This window comes from Canis lupus, chromosome 9 (genome assembly GCF_003254725.2).
Source record: "Canis lupus dingo isolate Sandy chromosome 9, ASM325472v2, whole genome shotgun sequence".
Taxonomy (NCBI): Eukaryota; Metazoa; Chordata; class Mammalia; order Carnivora; family Canidae; genus Canis; species Canis lupus.
In genome coordinates this window covers 28066268-28082516 of record NC_064251.1, presented here as the reverse complement: position 1 = coordinate 28082516, position 16249 = coordinate 28066268, and the positions used below count along the sequence as shown (strand labels likewise).

General features: G+C 38.5%; 1 protein-coding gene across 13 annotated transcripts in view; it reads left to right on the top strand.

Annotated features, from left to right (window-relative positions):
• The window catches only part of SPAG9 (sperm associated antigen 9), a 145979-nt gene that overhangs the window by 47562 nt on the left and 82168 nt on the right, over positions 1-16249 (top strand). For 7 of the 13 annotated variants that reach the window (XM_025440309.3, XM_025440308.3, XM_025440306.3 and 4 more), the window contains exons 3-4: positions 6346-6416; positions 15091-15185. In XM_025440309.3, the coding sequence (XP_025296094.1) occupies positions 6346-6416; positions 15091-15185 (166 nt within the window). Of the gene's footprint in view, positions 1-6345; positions 6417-15090; positions 15186-15717; positions 16057-16249 lie in introns of those variants that run through there. The other 6 variants (XM_025440310.3, XM_049114083.1, XM_025440311.3 and 3 more) reach the window with 6 other exon arrangements.

Genomic DNA, 16249 nt, shown 5'->3' with positions numbered 1-16249 from the left:
GAGACACATTCTCAAGTTACTGAATTCTGTCATTCCATAAGGTAGTTTTAAGAATTATCTTCTCTGGGGCAGCCCCCGTGGCGCAGCGGTTTAACGCCGCCTGCAGCCTGGGGTGTAGTCTTAGAGACCCAGGATCGAGTCCCACATCGGGCTTCCTGCATGGAGCCTGCTTCTCCCTCTGCCTGTGTCTCTCTCTGCCTCTCTTTCGCTCTCTCTGAATGAATATATAAATAAATCTTAAAAAAAAAAAAAAGATTTATCTTCTCTGGGACAACTGGGTGGCTCAGCGGTTGAGCATCTGCCTTTGGCTCAGGGTATGATCCCGCAGTCCTGGGATCGAGTCCCACATCGGGCTCCCTGTATGGAGCCTGCTTCTCCCTCTGCCTCTGTCTCTGCCTCTCTCTGTGTCTCTAATGAATAAATAAATAAATTTTAAAAAAGAGAAATTTAAAAAAAAAGGATTATCTTCTCTAGTGGTGTAGAATAATGAAAATGAATGTGGAAAGAAAACTCTTATGTCTCACTCTTCTTGCTCTTAGGAAAATAATAGGAATAAGCTGTGACACATCTATACAATGTAATATTATCTGGTGCTAAAAAGAAATGAGCTATCAAGCCATGAAAAGACACAGAGGAACCCCAAATGCGTATTACAAAGTGAAAGAAGCCAATGTGTAAAGACTCTGTATCGTATGATTTCAGCTCTATGGGAATTCTGAAAAAGGCAAAACTGGAGACAGTAAAAAGATCAGTGGTTGCCAAGGTTAAGGGAGGAGGATGAATAGGTGGAGCACAGGATTTTTAAGGCAGTAAAACTATTCTATGTGAAAACTATAATGGTGGATACATGTCATTATATATTTGTCCAAGTCTATAGAATATTCAACAGTAAGAGTGAATCCTAATGCACACTGTAGACTTTGGGTGATAATGTCAGCTAGGTTCTTTGATTGTAACAAATGTACCACTCTTCTGCAGAATGTAGAAATGGAGGAGGTTGTAGGTGTGTGTTTGTGACAGGGAAGGGGTGTATGAACACGGTGTACTTTCTGCTCAGTTTTGCTGTGAACCTAAAATTGCTGTAAAAAAAATAAAGTTGATTAATAAAAATAACAAACAGGGTAAGGGGCAAGTCATGTAACCACATATAGTTTGCATATGCTAAATGACCTTTTTTTTTTTTTTTTTTTTAAATTTTTATTTATTTATGATAGTCACACAGAGAGAGAGAGGGGCAGAGACACAGGCAGAGGGAGAAGAAGGCTCCATGCACCGGGAGCCCAATGTGGGATTCGATCCCGGGTCTCCAGGATCGCGCCCTGGGCCAAAGGCAGGCGCCCAACCGCTGCGCCACCCAGGGATCCCTAAATGACCTTTTTTTGTGTGGTGTATGCTAAGAAAAAAAAGACATAGATAATTTCTATGAGATTAATATATTTTGAAAGAGGTGTTAGAAAATGGGTTGATTATCAAGTGTTTTTTTTTTTAAGATTTTATTTATTTATTAATGAGAGACAGAGAGGCAGAGACATAGGCAGAGGGAGAAGCAGACTCCCCAAGTGGAGCCTGATGCAGGACTTCCCAGACCTCTGGGATCATGACCTGAGCCCAAGGGAGACGCTTAGCCACTGAGCCACCCAGGCATCCCGTCATGTGCTATTTTTGAGGCGAGTAAAAATAGGATGTTATGGAAATAAATTAGGCAGAAACTAATGGTTTAGAAAGCTGTGGGTGGAGGCTTAAGGAATTAGATAGGGATAATCCAGAATGCTTAAGGGGAGCAAAGTGACTAATAGAACTCTTAAGGAATTTTTATAGATGAGGATGAACCATTGTGAACAAAGCACATTCATTTAGGTATATAAGGAAATCTCTGGTAATTGTAGTATATTAGGGTCTTATATCTCCCACAGTCTTACTACTAAGTAGCACATAGCAGCAAAGCCACACAAACCAGCACTGGTAAGCAAATTGCCATGATATCAGTGAGGTCCTGTTTCTATAAGCTGCAAGTCCAGCCTATCCAAGTTACTTGATAAACACCTTGTACAAAAGCTTTAAGCTTCTTTCCAAGATGATACTTAGTTTCTTATATTACTCTGGGAGGGCTGCCATGACAAAATACCATAGAAATTTATTTCCTCACTGTTCTGGAGGCTGGCAGTCTAAGACCAAGGTGCTGGCAAGTTTGGTTTCTTCAGAGGTCTCTCCTTGGCTTGCAGATAGCTGCCTTCTCGCTGTGTCTATGTCCTCATATGGTCTTTGCTCTGTGCATAAGTGGGGAGAAAGAGCTCTTACAGGGATACCCGTCCTATTGAGTTAGGACTCCACCTTTATGGCATTTATTTTTTATTCTCAGATATAGCAGTATATATTCAACATTCTTCCATTCAGTTTTAGGAACCATTTTCATGTCAGCACATGTAGATACCCTGCATTCCTTTTAGCAGTACCTTTGTTGTATTTGAAAAACGTGTGCTAGGTACTATTACTAATATAAACTCTACTAAACTATTATTTCTCAATTATAAATAAGGAAACTAAGGCCCAGAGGGATTAATATACTCAAGGTAAAATAACTTGGAAGTAGCAAAGCCACTGGATTGTGGTCAATCCAATGACTATGATATTTCATTTTACCAACCACCTAATGACAAATTTGGGGATGGTTGTAATTTGGGAGTTATTATAAAATGTATTGCATAGAACATTTTCACATCTTTGGGCTTTGGTATTTCCACAGGATGAGTAAGAATAGTAATACTGGAAGGGCACCTGGATGGCTCAGTTGGTTCGGCTCAGGTTATAATCCCAGGGTCCTGGGATCAAGGGTCAAGCCCTGCATTGGTCTCACACAGCAGGGAATCTGCTACTTCCTTTCCCTCTGCCCACCCCCCCAAGCATTCTCTCTCTGCTGTGCTTTCTCTCAAATAAATATTAAAATTCTTAAAAAAAAAAAGTAGTAATACTGGGTCAGAGGAGGACATTGCTTATTTTATTAGGTATCACCAACATGACCTTCAAAAGAGTAATTCCAATTTATCCTCTCCGATTGCCCTCTTTTTTTTCTTTTTATAATTCTTCAATCCGGTAGCATTTTTGCTCATCTTCCTATACATTTTAATGGTGAATTGGCACAATTTGTTCGTAATGGGTCTGAATGGTCTGTTTAGATCCTCTGCTAAATGTTGAATTCAGAGTTGTCGGAGAACGTAAACAATGATGAGTATTCAAGCCCAAGTAAGTGCCTGTGTGCATAGGTGCTCAGTGTGTTTGAACTGGGGTAGGGTGGGGCTGCACACACAGTAAATTAATCAGGTCACTAACTCCTCCCCAAAGGTAACCACTACCCTGATTTCTGACATTTTAGATTAGTTTTAGCTTAGTTCCTTAAGTATGTCTTTTGAACTTTGTATTCTTTTGCTTTAGCTTCTTTCCCTCAATCTCCTGTGTGTGAGAGTCATCCATGATGTGTAGCAGTAGTTTGTTCATTCTCACTGTTGAATAGTGTTAAAATGCAGGAATATTTATCCTTTATGCTATTGGATGGGTGGGGTGTCTCTAGGTTTGGATTATTACTGATAGTGCTGCTTTGAGCATTGTTTTAAATGCCTTTTGGTGGACATGTATGTGTATTTCCTAGCAATTAAGTTGTTTTGTCATTGGATTGGTAAATATGCAATCTTGCCCAGCAGTTTTCAAATAGTGTATCAGTTTTTACTCCTACCAGTAGCATATGAGAGTCCAAGTTGCTCCATATTCTACCAGAACTTGGTATATTGTATTTCTCATTGTAGCTTTTCTGATGGGTATACAAGGGCTGTGTTGCATTTTGGTTTTATTTATTTATTTTTTTTAATTTTTATTTATTTATGATAGTCACAGAGAGAGAGAGAGAGAGAGAGAGAGAGGCAGAGACACAGGCAGAAGGAGAAGCAGGCTCCATGTACCGGGAGCCCGACGTGGGATTCGATCCCGGGTCTCCAGGATCGCGCCCTGGGCCAAAGGCAGGCGCTAAACCGCTGCGCCACCCAGGGATCCCTGCATTTTGGTTTTAATACATATTTCTCTGATGATTGATAAAGTTGGATATGTATTTTTCTTGGCAATTTGATGTCTTTAAGTCATAATATCTGTAACTAGATTCTTTCTGGAAGAGCAGAGCGTTTTTTGTTTGAAAGAAAGAATACCATCTATACATTTTTCCTCCAAGTGAAGTTTTAAGGTAGGCTCCATTATGTGAATAGATCAAAGGGAGTATTACTATGTTAAATAATTACAAACAGGTTCTGGGCCCAGACTCTTCCATTAGGAATCCTGGTTTTGGGGATCCCTGGGTGGCTTAGTAGTTTGGCGCCTGCATTTGGCCCAGGGCGTGATCCTGGAGTCCCGGGATCAAGTCCCACATCAGGCTCCCTGCATGGAGCCTGCTTCTCCCTCCCTCTGCCTGTGTCTCTGCTTCTCTCTCTCTCTGTGTCTCTCATGAATAGATAAATAAAATCTTTAAAAAAAAAAAAAAAAAGAATCCTGGTTTTGCTATTTACTAACTGTGCGACTTTGTGCAAGTTACTTAACCTCTCTTTGCTTCAGTTTTCTTATCTCTAAAATGAGTGTAGTATTAATACTTTCAGCATAAGGTTAATATAAGGTTCAAATAATTTGCTTATATAAGCACACAAGACAGTGCATGGTACATAATAAGCACTATAAAATTTTAGCTGCTATCAGAAGTGGTGGTGATGGTGATACAAACTTATTTTATGAATTCATGTCAAGACCTGACAAGAATTAATGAGACTGTTGTTGAGCACAAACTTGAAAATTGAAGTTTATGGATGATAGTTGGAATTTGAGTCCCAACTTACAATTTTTTTTTTCTGGTTACACAATACCAAGAAAATCTTGATATACACAAATGAACAACTAAAAATAGGTAAGGTTCACAGAATAGTATTAGGGTTAAGGTTTTAGATCAGTTTAATTGACAAGAAGTAGTAGAAGACATTTGTTTTGAAATTGTAACTAAATATAATTTGCTTGGATTTCTTGTGTTTAAATATAAATCACAGAAGCAGCCCTAAAACTTACTATAGTTTCAATACCTATTACATTTTCACAATACATCTGCATTACAAGTTTGCTTATTATTGCTTTCAGCCACAGAGCTACAGTTTTTCTAATTAATGACATATTTTCAAGATATTCAAACAAATGGTAGCAAGTAAAGCTACTACACAAACCAAGGATGAGTTTACTGTGCAGCACAAGTTATGCATTTGGTGTTTGCTGTGGTAACATTAGGTATAGGGAAACATTCGTGTATGTACTGTTGTATATAGATCATAGTTACTTCTACAGCCATCTGTTCATAGTAGTTCTGCTGCCATCTGTCATGGTCACAGGCTGTGGCTTACAAGCAATTTTGCATGCTTACAGCTAGCAGACCCTTATACCAGTAAAACATTTCCAACTAATCTGTCTTTTAAACAGACTTAAATGAGTTTCTTGACAAGTTCCTGGTCGTTCCAGCTTTATTTCTCCCCACCAGACCGTCTCTCACTGTGCCTTACTTAATAGGTATGAGCTCCTCCAGGCTGGCCAGTCTCCCCTCTTCCTCAGCACTATCACGGTTTTGTGTTCCCTTCTCTGTGGGAACAGTGCCTGCATACTGTCTTCACCATCTATCTTGAGTACTGTAATTTAATTTCTTTGTGGTCCTGCTTGGATTCTACTTTCTCTCAGAATCATTCCTCTCTGATATTATTTCCTATGAAATCCTGTCCTAACATTCTGTATCTCAGGATCTAAAACTAGTAGTTGTACTCAGCCCTACCCCCAAATCAGTGCTACTCACAAACTCCATCAGCAGAGGGAGCTAAATCAAAGAAAATGAGTCCCTGAAATTAAGCCCTGAAGCAGAAAAAGTACTTTTGAACAATGGTGCTTTCACATAACTGCTCAGTAGTGAAAAGAGCTTGAGTAATGTTAAAAGTCAATGATTTGGACCCAGACCCCAGGTTAAAACTTCTATGAGGGGATTTGTAAAGTGTTTTCGAAAGAGATCATTTTATGTCACAGTAAAAATCTACTTAAAGGGATGACCTGAGAAACACACCTATTAGGAGAAGCAATCTGATGTATAGGGGCTTTTAAAAAATCTAGTTTATCCTCCCTTGCTGAAAGTTTTACTTATTAAGGAAGGTAACTGAGGTCTCTATTTTGAGAAGCACTGAGTCCTAAAGTTGCTAAGAATTATAGATAACCTATTCCAGGTTTTAAGAATGGAATTTTTAAGTGAATTTCTTATATTTTGTTCTGATTAAATGTTATGTATCTTAATTTCAGTCAGCAGACTTGAAGAAAGAGAAGCAGAACTGAAGAAGGAATATAATGCATTACATCAGAGACACACTGAGGTGGGTTTCTGGGTTGTTCTTATCATGCTAACATTGAACAGGCTCAATTAACTTGAGAAATTATGTCTTAATTTTTCTTTGAAAGTCAGCTACTATAATTCTTGGGGAATATGTCCAGAGAACATTAAATTTCATTTAGCATTTACCCTTGTTACCAAACACGGACTTCTGTTTTTTTTTCTTTTTTGGAATTAACTTTTCATGGATGACAGTTTGCCATAGAATAATGTAATTACTAAGGCGGTTCCAATAGTTGTTTTTTTGGTCAGCTAATTACAAACTAATGTCTGTGTAATAAAAAGTATATATGATACTAATATGACAAGAATTGATGTATTTTGTTACCAGTTGGGAAATGATGGATTGGTAACTAGTTGGTAAGAGTTTCTGTATTTATAATCCACTATAAAAGGCTTATTTGCATTAAGCTTATGACAAATAATATAAACACATTGTCTATTAAACCAGAATGACTCTAAGACAGATTTTCTGCATGAAATTTCAGTATTTTAAATTAATAACTCTAGTATATAATCTCTCCAAAGCAAATTAGAAAATGTACCTGAGCATGTTTTTAACCTTTTTTATGATTCTTTGAGAGCCTTTCATATGCTGCCTTTGTTGCAGTCTCTTGAATGTGAAAATTGTTTTTGTGTTTCATGGTCAGTCTGGGAGGGGTCACAAACCTTAATAAAATAGAATTTCATAGACTCAAAGTACTGTTTGTTACTTGAAAAATAAAAAAATTCCTCTTTTTTCCCCTTTCTTATCCAGATCTCCCAGAATACAGATGGTTCCAGTCTTAAGCTTCCATTTTTCTTTCATTAGTTTGTGATCTCTTATCCTGCCTGTGGTAGAAACCCATATTGTTGCTTTTAAGGATTTGCTTTGAAATAATATGATTAATACTTTCTTTAGGAGGGGTTAGAATTTCAGATCTAGGAGGTTTCGTTATTACTTAGTTTTTTTGTAGCCACCCATGAAGAATTAGTACTCAGTGGTGGAGGGAAAAGATTGGCTAAGGAGTTTTGGAACCACGGACCCCTGGGAAGACAGGAATAGCTTAAACAGCAACCTTGTCAGTATGTGAAAAATATTCAGATTTTAATCAGATGGCATTTGGTTGATATTAAGACTGTTCAGAAATGATTGATGGGGCACCTGCGTGGCTCAATCAGTTAAGTGATCAACTTTTGATTATCAGCTCAGGTCTTGATCTCAGGGTCCTTGGTTCAAGCTCTATGCTTGGCTACACACTGGGCGTGGAGCCTACTTAAAAAAACACAAACAATAGTTAAAGACCTGTTGTTGCTTCTTCTTATACCATATCCATGTCTGAACAGATGGTAGTACTTAGCAATGCTATTAAATATAAATCTGGGCAGCCCCGGTGGCTCGGCAGTTTAGCGCACCTTCAGCCCAGGGTGTGATCCTGGAGTCCCGGGATCGAGTCCCACATCAGGCTCCCTGCATGGAGCCTGCTTCTCCCTCTGCCTGTGTCTCTGTCTCTCTGTCTCTCTGTCTCTCTCTCTCTCTCTCTGTCTGTCTCTCATGAATAAATAAATAAAATCTTTAAAAAAAATAAATATAAATCTGGTTGGGGGAATATGTTTATGTGCCATAAGTAATTGATAGTGATGAGTAATAAATAATCATTTTCATTGACATTCTAACCTTGGTAAAAATTGAGGATTGTTAAATTGAAGTATGTATAAAATGAATACATGTATATAGGGATACCTGGGTGGCTCAACAGTGGAGCGTCTGCCTTGGGCCCAGGGCGTGATCCTGGAATCCTCGGATCTAGTCCTACATCAGACTCCCTGCATGGAGCCTGCTTCTCTCTGTCTGTGTCTCTGCCTCTCTGTGTCTCTCATAAATAAATAAATAAAATCTAAAAAAAACAAAATGAGGGGCGCCCAGGTGGCTCAGTGGTTGAGTATCTGCCTTCGGCTCAGGATGTGATCCTGGAGTTCTGGGATCGAGTCCCATATTGGACTCCTGCATGGAGCCTGCTTCTTCTCCCTCTGCCTGTGTCTCTGCCTCTCTCTGTGTCTCTCATGAATAAATAAATAAAAATCTTTAAAAGAAATGAATATATGTATTTTTTAAAAAGCACTGTAAAGTGAAATTTCATATTTTTTCATATTTATTTAATAAAAGTTAAGAAATTTTCCTATAGAAAAACAACCTGACATCTTAATTTCAGGTGAAAGGTACAATAACTTTTCTATAAAAGTTATAGAGAATTCCTTCAGAGAATGATACTCTAGGAAGAAAAAGAGATCTCGGGGAAAATCTTAAATACCACATTGGAGTTGGGCCTGTCTAGGACTAAGGCTGATTTCACTTACAGCACAACAACTTTTTCCGTAGGAACGCCTCCGTCAGTCATAAGCAGCTTCTTTCCTCTGCCCTGTTAGGCAGGCTCCTTTTATTTTGCTCTTTCTCAGGGAAGGTTTATGTAATACACATAGAGCTACTTCAAAATATGGGTCTGTCTACTCTAGATCACGTTTTCCTGTGTTTGTATGTCTGTACTAGAAATGCCATTCAATTAGCAATTATAAATAGCTGTCCATTGCTAAAGAACTAGATATCCTAAAGGTAAATTCTGGGAACCTTCAGGGAAAGGAACTTTGAAGGATTTAACCTTGTCTTTTCACTATTACAAGGCAGGTAACCTTTTTTATATGGACCCAAAAAAGTTGTTTATTTGTTTATTTTTATGTCTTTTTGAAGATTTAATTTATTTATTCAGGAGAGACACAGAGAGAGAGAGGCAGAGACATAGGCAGAGGGAGAAGCAGGCTCCATGCAGGGAGCCTGATGGGGGAGTCCTGGACTCCAGGATCACGCCCTAAGCCACAGGCAGATGCTCAATCGCTGAGCCCCAGGTGTCCCCTCAAAAGTTGTGTAAATGGCACTTTAATCAAACACATTATTTGCTGCTTAAGATAAACTTGCTATGGCTCTTTTGTTTTATTTTTTAAAGATTTTGTTTATTTGAGAGAAAAGAACAGAGGGAGAGGGAGAGGAGGAAGCAGGTTCCCAGCTGAGCAGGGAGCCTGAAGTGGGGTTCGTGGGGTTCTATCCCAGGACTCCAGGATTACAACCTGAGCCAAAGGCAGACGTTTAACCAACTGAGTCACCCAGGTGCCCCATGGTTCCTTTTGTAATATGCATAACTGTTCTCTCTCTAATCAAATTCAAAATTTTGTATCAAATACTGAATTTGCTTAAAAGAAGATATGCCTTAAAGAAGACAGTGGAGGAAATACAAACATTAAGCAGTTGTGTGGCACTTGGGCAAATTGTGTATACACACTCTTATATTAATCACCAGAAACTTGAACCTTGGTTTTACATCAGTCAGAGCGTTTTTGGTTTGTTTTTTTTTTTAAGATTTTATTTGTTTATTTGATATAGAGTGTGAGCACAAGAGCAGCAGGCAGAGGGAGAATCAGGTTTCCCACTGAGTGGAGAACCTGATGCAGGGCTGGATCCCAGGACCCTGGGATCATGACCTGAGGTGCAGGCAGACATCCAACCAACTGAGCCACCTAGGTGCCCCTCAAGGAGTGTTAAAGTGCATTCCTTTTTTTTTTTTTTTTTTTTTTTTAAGATTTTTATTTATTAACAGGGAAGGGCACAAGCAGGAGGAATCGCAGGCAGAGGGAGAGGGAGAAGCAGGCTCCCAGTCGAGCATGGCCTGATTCGGGGCTGGATTCCAGGACTCTGGGATCATGCCCTGAGCTGAAGGCAGCTGCTTATCTGACTGAGCCACCCAGGTGCCCCTAAATGCACTCTCTTTCATCCTCTGACCAGACTCCATCATCCACCCCCATTTTAGAAATTGAAGTTTAGAAAGGGAATATGAAGTGATTTGTTCCAAATTCCATGCTAGTATGTGTGACTGGATTTGAACCTAGCTCTGTCATATTCTGTTGCCTATTTTCAATAACGCTTTTAGGTTATGGAATATATGAGTGTTAAAATTAAAAGCACTAGAAATTTTTCTGTGCCTCTTTGCTTTTTGGCATTGCAACAACCTTAAGAATAGTGGCCTTGCAGGTATAGATATATGGATGATTCTTGGGTGCATATGGAGAGATTCATGGCCAGCACAATTAAGGGGATCCTCATGCCATTTTTCTTCAAAACCTCACTTATTGCCTTACTTCCCAGCTTGAGCCAAGGTTCTACTGTGATTTCTTTATGCAGAGGGGAGTAGAGATTTTCCAGACAGCGTGTTTGGGATTCTTCTTTAGGACTGCCAACTGTTTGTTACAGAATTGACTCCTGAATATGTGTGAATTAATGTACATAGCTGAGAAAATGGAGAGGTGCAGTTATGAGATCTGGAGGGATGACGCTGGTGGACCCAGCAGTAGATTATCTAAAGTGTGCCCTCTTTTTTTACTGTCTCACCTCTCTCTTTTCTGTCTGGCAGCACTGATTATGCCCTGCCATTCACTTTTTTTTTTTTTTTTTTTTAAAAGCAGAACTATATTGTGAAGCTCTATAATTAAAGTTAAATTTTCTTTAAATTAAAAATTTTAGGGATACCTGGGTGGCACAGTGGTTGAGCATCTGCCTTTGGTTCAGGTCGTGATCCCAGGGCCCTAGGATCGAGTCCCGTATCGGGCTTCTCGTGGGGAGCCTGGTTCTCCTTCTGCCTATGTGTCTGCCTCTCTCTTTCTGTGTTTCTCATAAATAAAGTCTTTAAAAAAATTTTTTTTACATACAGTGTATTTTTTCTACTTTTTTGGGTGAATTTACAGAATATAGTGCATATTTTATTTCAGACGTCAGGAAATGCTTTAGGGTGTGGGGTTTTCTTGTGGGTGTGAGGAAGAAAGAACAATGAGCTTATAGCCTGCCTAGAGAATTGACTAAAAGGGCAAATTGAACCAGTCCCTAGAATGCTTAACTTCTTGACCGGCTGAGTCAGAGGGAGTTCTGGCCCTAAAGCCAACTAGCTAATGCAGAACACAGCTGATCCTTAACTAGCTGGTCAAATTGAGCACATTAACCTTAAGCTGGAATCTATAAAATTGTAATATTGTGAGGATTAAATGAAACAGTTGCTATCAGTGGACTGGCTGACTTATGCCCAATAAACGTTAGCTATCATTTTGTTATTATTCTTTACTATAAAATGCTAGTTTAATTGGGCTGGAACCAGGACACCTGGGTGGCTCAGCGGTTGGGCATCTGCCCTTGGCTCAAAGAGTTATCTCAGTCCCGGGATCGAGTCCTGCATCAGGCTCCCTGTGAGGAGCCTGCTTCTCTCTCTGTGTCTCTGACTCTCTGAGAGGCTGAGCAGGGACCCTGACTTGGGGCTCTATCCCAGGACCCTGAGATCATGGCCTGAGCCACCCAGGTGCCCCATATTTTATCATTCTTTCAATGAAATCTATAGGCACAAGAAATAAACATCTTGGTATTAAATTCCTTAATTAAATGGAAAGTGATATTTACTCTGAATCCTTTGTAAAATAGAAAAGATCACACATCAGGGTATGGTCTCCCATGAATAAATAAAATAAATAAAATCTTTAAAAAAATAATTGGGTTGGAACCAGTTTCGTTATATAGACCATTTTGGAATGTTAGCATATTATATCTGGGATATATTATTTGAAGAAGGGGTCAGTCTTTTGAAGAAGATTTAGAATTCAACATTTTATAAATTTAAAATTAATCATGTAAGACAAGAATCAGTCTTTAGAATGTACTATTTGGGGGGTAGAACTGATTCTATATTTGCATGTATAATTTTAGTTTTTCTATATCGAATAAATAGAATGTTGTAAAGGCAATCTAGGAAGTTTCTGTTTTCTTCATCTGAGTATTTAAGGAAACTTAGATTCTTTCATCTGAGCTAATCAGTTGCATATAATTACTATCCAGTATATAAGAATTCAATTTAGGTTTTGTAAAATCTTTTGAAAATTGAGTTGATATCTATTTGGCTCAACTATCAGTTTGTTATTTTAGTTTCATTTTTGTTTTTTTCCTTAAAGTTCCTCTTGATTCAAGAAAAAAACAGTTCAGTATTGGGACACCTGGGTGGCTCAGCGGTTGAGCATCTGCCTTTGGCTCAGGGCATGATCCTGGAGTCCCAAGATCGAGTCCCACATCGGGCTCCCTGCATGGGGCTTGCTTCTTCCCCTGCCTGCGCCTCTGCCTCTCTCTCTCTCTCTCTCTCTGTCTCTCATGAATAGGTAAATAAAATCTTAAAAAAAAAAAAGTTCATTATTTCTGACATGCTGACACAAAGACAAAAACTGTATTTCTGCAAATATGTTTTTTAATTGGGGGGTAAAGAGAAAATTTGTAAATTTAAAATAGAAGGTATGTAAATTAAAATTTTTTAATGCCTTTACATACCATATCCCTGTAATTCTATGTTAATTTTTCTTAGTCTGATACAATTCTTATTTAGATAGTCTTAATTGGGAAACAGCCTATTTAATTCTTTTTTTTTTTTTTAAGATTTTATTTATTTATTCATGAGACACACAGAGAGGTCTCCAGGATCAGGCCCTAGGCTGAAGGCAGTGCTAAACCGCTGAGCCACCCGGGCTGCCCAGTTTAATTCTTTTATAATGTTTGATTTGATAAAATTACTTAAATCATGCATCAGTTCAGTTTTTTGTTTATTTGAAGTAAATAACACTTTGGAGATTTCATTTTTTTGCATACAGGCCAAGTAAAATTTCTCCCAACAAAAGTGTGCTTTTTAAAAGTTTTACAGATTTTTTCAAGATCTTCTTTCTTTTCATTTATCCTTTTTAACATGCTACAGTGCATGTTTCAAGTTATATCGAGATTGAAATCCATGTTCATACAGCTATAGTTTAGAAACTTCTATAGATGTTCCATGCCTTTTTAAGCATTCAAGGAACATTCAAAAATTTTTTTCTTAAAGATTTTATTTATTCATGACAGACACAGAGAGAGAAAGAGGAAGAGGCAGAGACACAGGCAGAGGGAGAAGCAGGCTCCATGCAGGGAGCCTGACATGGGACTAGATCCCAGGTCTCCAGGATCACACCCCGGGCTGAAGGTGGCACTAAACTGCTGGGCCACCAGGGCTGCCCGGAACATTCAAATTTTAAGAATTCAAAGGATAGTCCCAAGAAAGTCATCAACCTTTTCTTGTCTACTTACCAAATTTACGTTCTTTTAGATTGCTAACATACCTTTTCTTATTCTTTAAAATTCATTTTTTCTTAATCATATGTTAGTATCTAGCAAAGGCCTTTTGAATTTATGATGAAAATCTGTTGCATTTTACATGTTTTAATGCCAGATTTGGGTTTCTTAAAAGTGGAACTATAGATTACCAAAAACTAAATAGGATTATAGAATTTCTTGGCAGTTTGTATACTTGATATTCCTGAAGCTTTTACTTCCATATTCAGCTTGTCTATCTTATGGCTCCTTATCCAAGATTTAAAATCAGAGTGCTCTGATGGGGTACTTGGCTGGCTATTGGTAGAGTATGGGACTCTTGTTTTCGGGGTTATAAGTTTGAGCTCTATGTATTTAAAAATAAAATCTTTAAGAAGTAAATAAATCAATAAAATCAAAGCACTCTGATTTTTCATTTTATTTGCTATTAGATGATTACATTAAGTGATGGCACCAATATATTAACAATCAAACAAAAGAGAAAATATTTTAGCTTTTTTTTTTTTTTTTTTTTTTTTTTTTTTTTAAAGATTTTACTTGGGGATCCTTGGGTGGCTCAGCGGTTTAGTGCCTGCCTTCCGCCCAGGGCGTGTGATCCTGGAGTCCCGGGATCGAGTTCCATATCAGGCTCCCTGAATGGAGTCTGTTTTTTCTCCCTCTGCCGGTAGCTTTGCCCCTCTTTCTCTCCCTGTCTCTCATGAATAAAATCTTTTAAAAAAAAGATAAAGATTTTACTTATTTGAGAGAGAGCGTGCCAGCTTGAAAGGGGTGTAGGGGGGGTGGGGCCAAGGGAGAGGGAGAAGCAGATTCCCCGCTGAGCAAGGAGCCTGACTTGGGCCTCTATCCCAGGACCTTGAGATCATGGCCTGAGCAAAAGGTAGACACTTAACCTCCTGAGCCACCCAGGTGCCCCATATTTTATCATTCTTTTAATGAAATCTGTAGGCACAAGAAATAAACATCTTGGTATTAAATTCCTTAATTAAATGGACAGTGATATTTACTCTGAATCCTTTGTAAAATGGAAAAGATCACACATCAGCGTATGGTTTCTTCTCAAGTTTCATGTTAATTTCTTTTTTGGTTTCCCATTTTAGGGAATGGATTTCTCAAATGCCCCTTATTATTGGTAGTCTTTTATCACCTCCTCCCCAATGCCTGTGTCCTAACTTGTGTTATTTATGTCAAAATTATATCTTTTAATAATGTCACATATTGTTAAAAAAAGTTATCACTATGCTAAGCAACATGTTGGGTACTTCTTTGGACACCAGCGTCCTTAAATGAATGTAAGCATTTGCATATATTCCTTTGCCGCTAAAATTTTTTTCAACCTTAGTATTCTTTTACATGGAACTGTGAGTGTCTGGTAAATAAGAAATTTCTACTAAAATGTTCCTTATTAAAATACTGTTTTTATTTCAGATATTAGCCTTAAAAATTTGCATATTTTTTTCTTTCTTCAAAATAGATGATCCATAATTATATGGAACACTTAGAAAGAACAAAACTTCATCAGCTCTCAGGGAGTGATCAACTAGAGTCCACAGCTCATAGTAGAATTAGGTAAGCTTTGTTAAACATTTTGCCTTGAGAAAAATCGAAATATTCATGTTTATTTCTGTTTCTCCCTGTTCTTTAATCCTGGAACAATAGTTAGGCTGATTCAAAAGCTCTCTCTCAGAAAGCATGGTTGGAATGCTATAGGAGAGAATAGCATAGAAAAATAGAAACAGCCCTCGCTATTGAAAAGGTAATTCCTGAGCCATGCCATCTAAGCAACCTATCGAGGTATTTTGATTGTTTTGTAATACTTAATGGAGATTATACTAGGTTTAAAATTTTCTGATTTGTGGGAGTGCTGAAAATTTTTCTTCTGTATAATTGGTTTAAAGTCCTTTTTGTTACGGAGAGGCACGTTAGAAAGGGTTAGACTTCTGTTTGATGTAGGAGTCTGAATAAATTATGTAGATCTCCCAAGCATTGTAGCCAATGAGCTAAGCCAGGACTCTTAGTGGAGAGGAAAATAGTTAATAGGCTCGCTGTGGCTCTGGATTGCTGCATAAATGCTAGGAGCAGCAGCTCTATGGTTATGAGGTGGGGAGAGCAGGATGACGTCATCGCTCCGGAGCTGCTGCAGGATGGAGTGGAAAGCTGCTGCTGATGGCATTGTTTTTGTGGCAGCAGCTGAATGACAGATCCTCACTACAAAGATACCCCTTTGGCCCCTGTGTAGGCCTCCTGGTTCGGGTGTTTCACCATGCCAGCACAGCGCCATGAGTCCTGGATGCATGCTGCTGTTTGTGTTTGGCTTTGTTGGCGGGGCGGTGGTCATTAATTCTGCTATCTTAGTATCTCTCTCTGTTTTGCTGCTTGTGCACTTTTCTATTTCTACCGGTGTGCCAGCTCTGACGCAGAACCTACCAAGGATACTCAGGTACTCTAGTCTCTCTTAGAAGCCCCTGTTTAGTTGGTTTTTCTCAAATTTTCAGCTTCACGGGTCTGCTCGTAACCATTTCTGTTGCAGATTGAAACAATGGAAAATGGCCTGAAGCTAGGATTTTTTTATTTTTATTTATAGTAATTTACAGACCATTACCTAGGGATACGGCTTTGTCTTTGGAAACTAC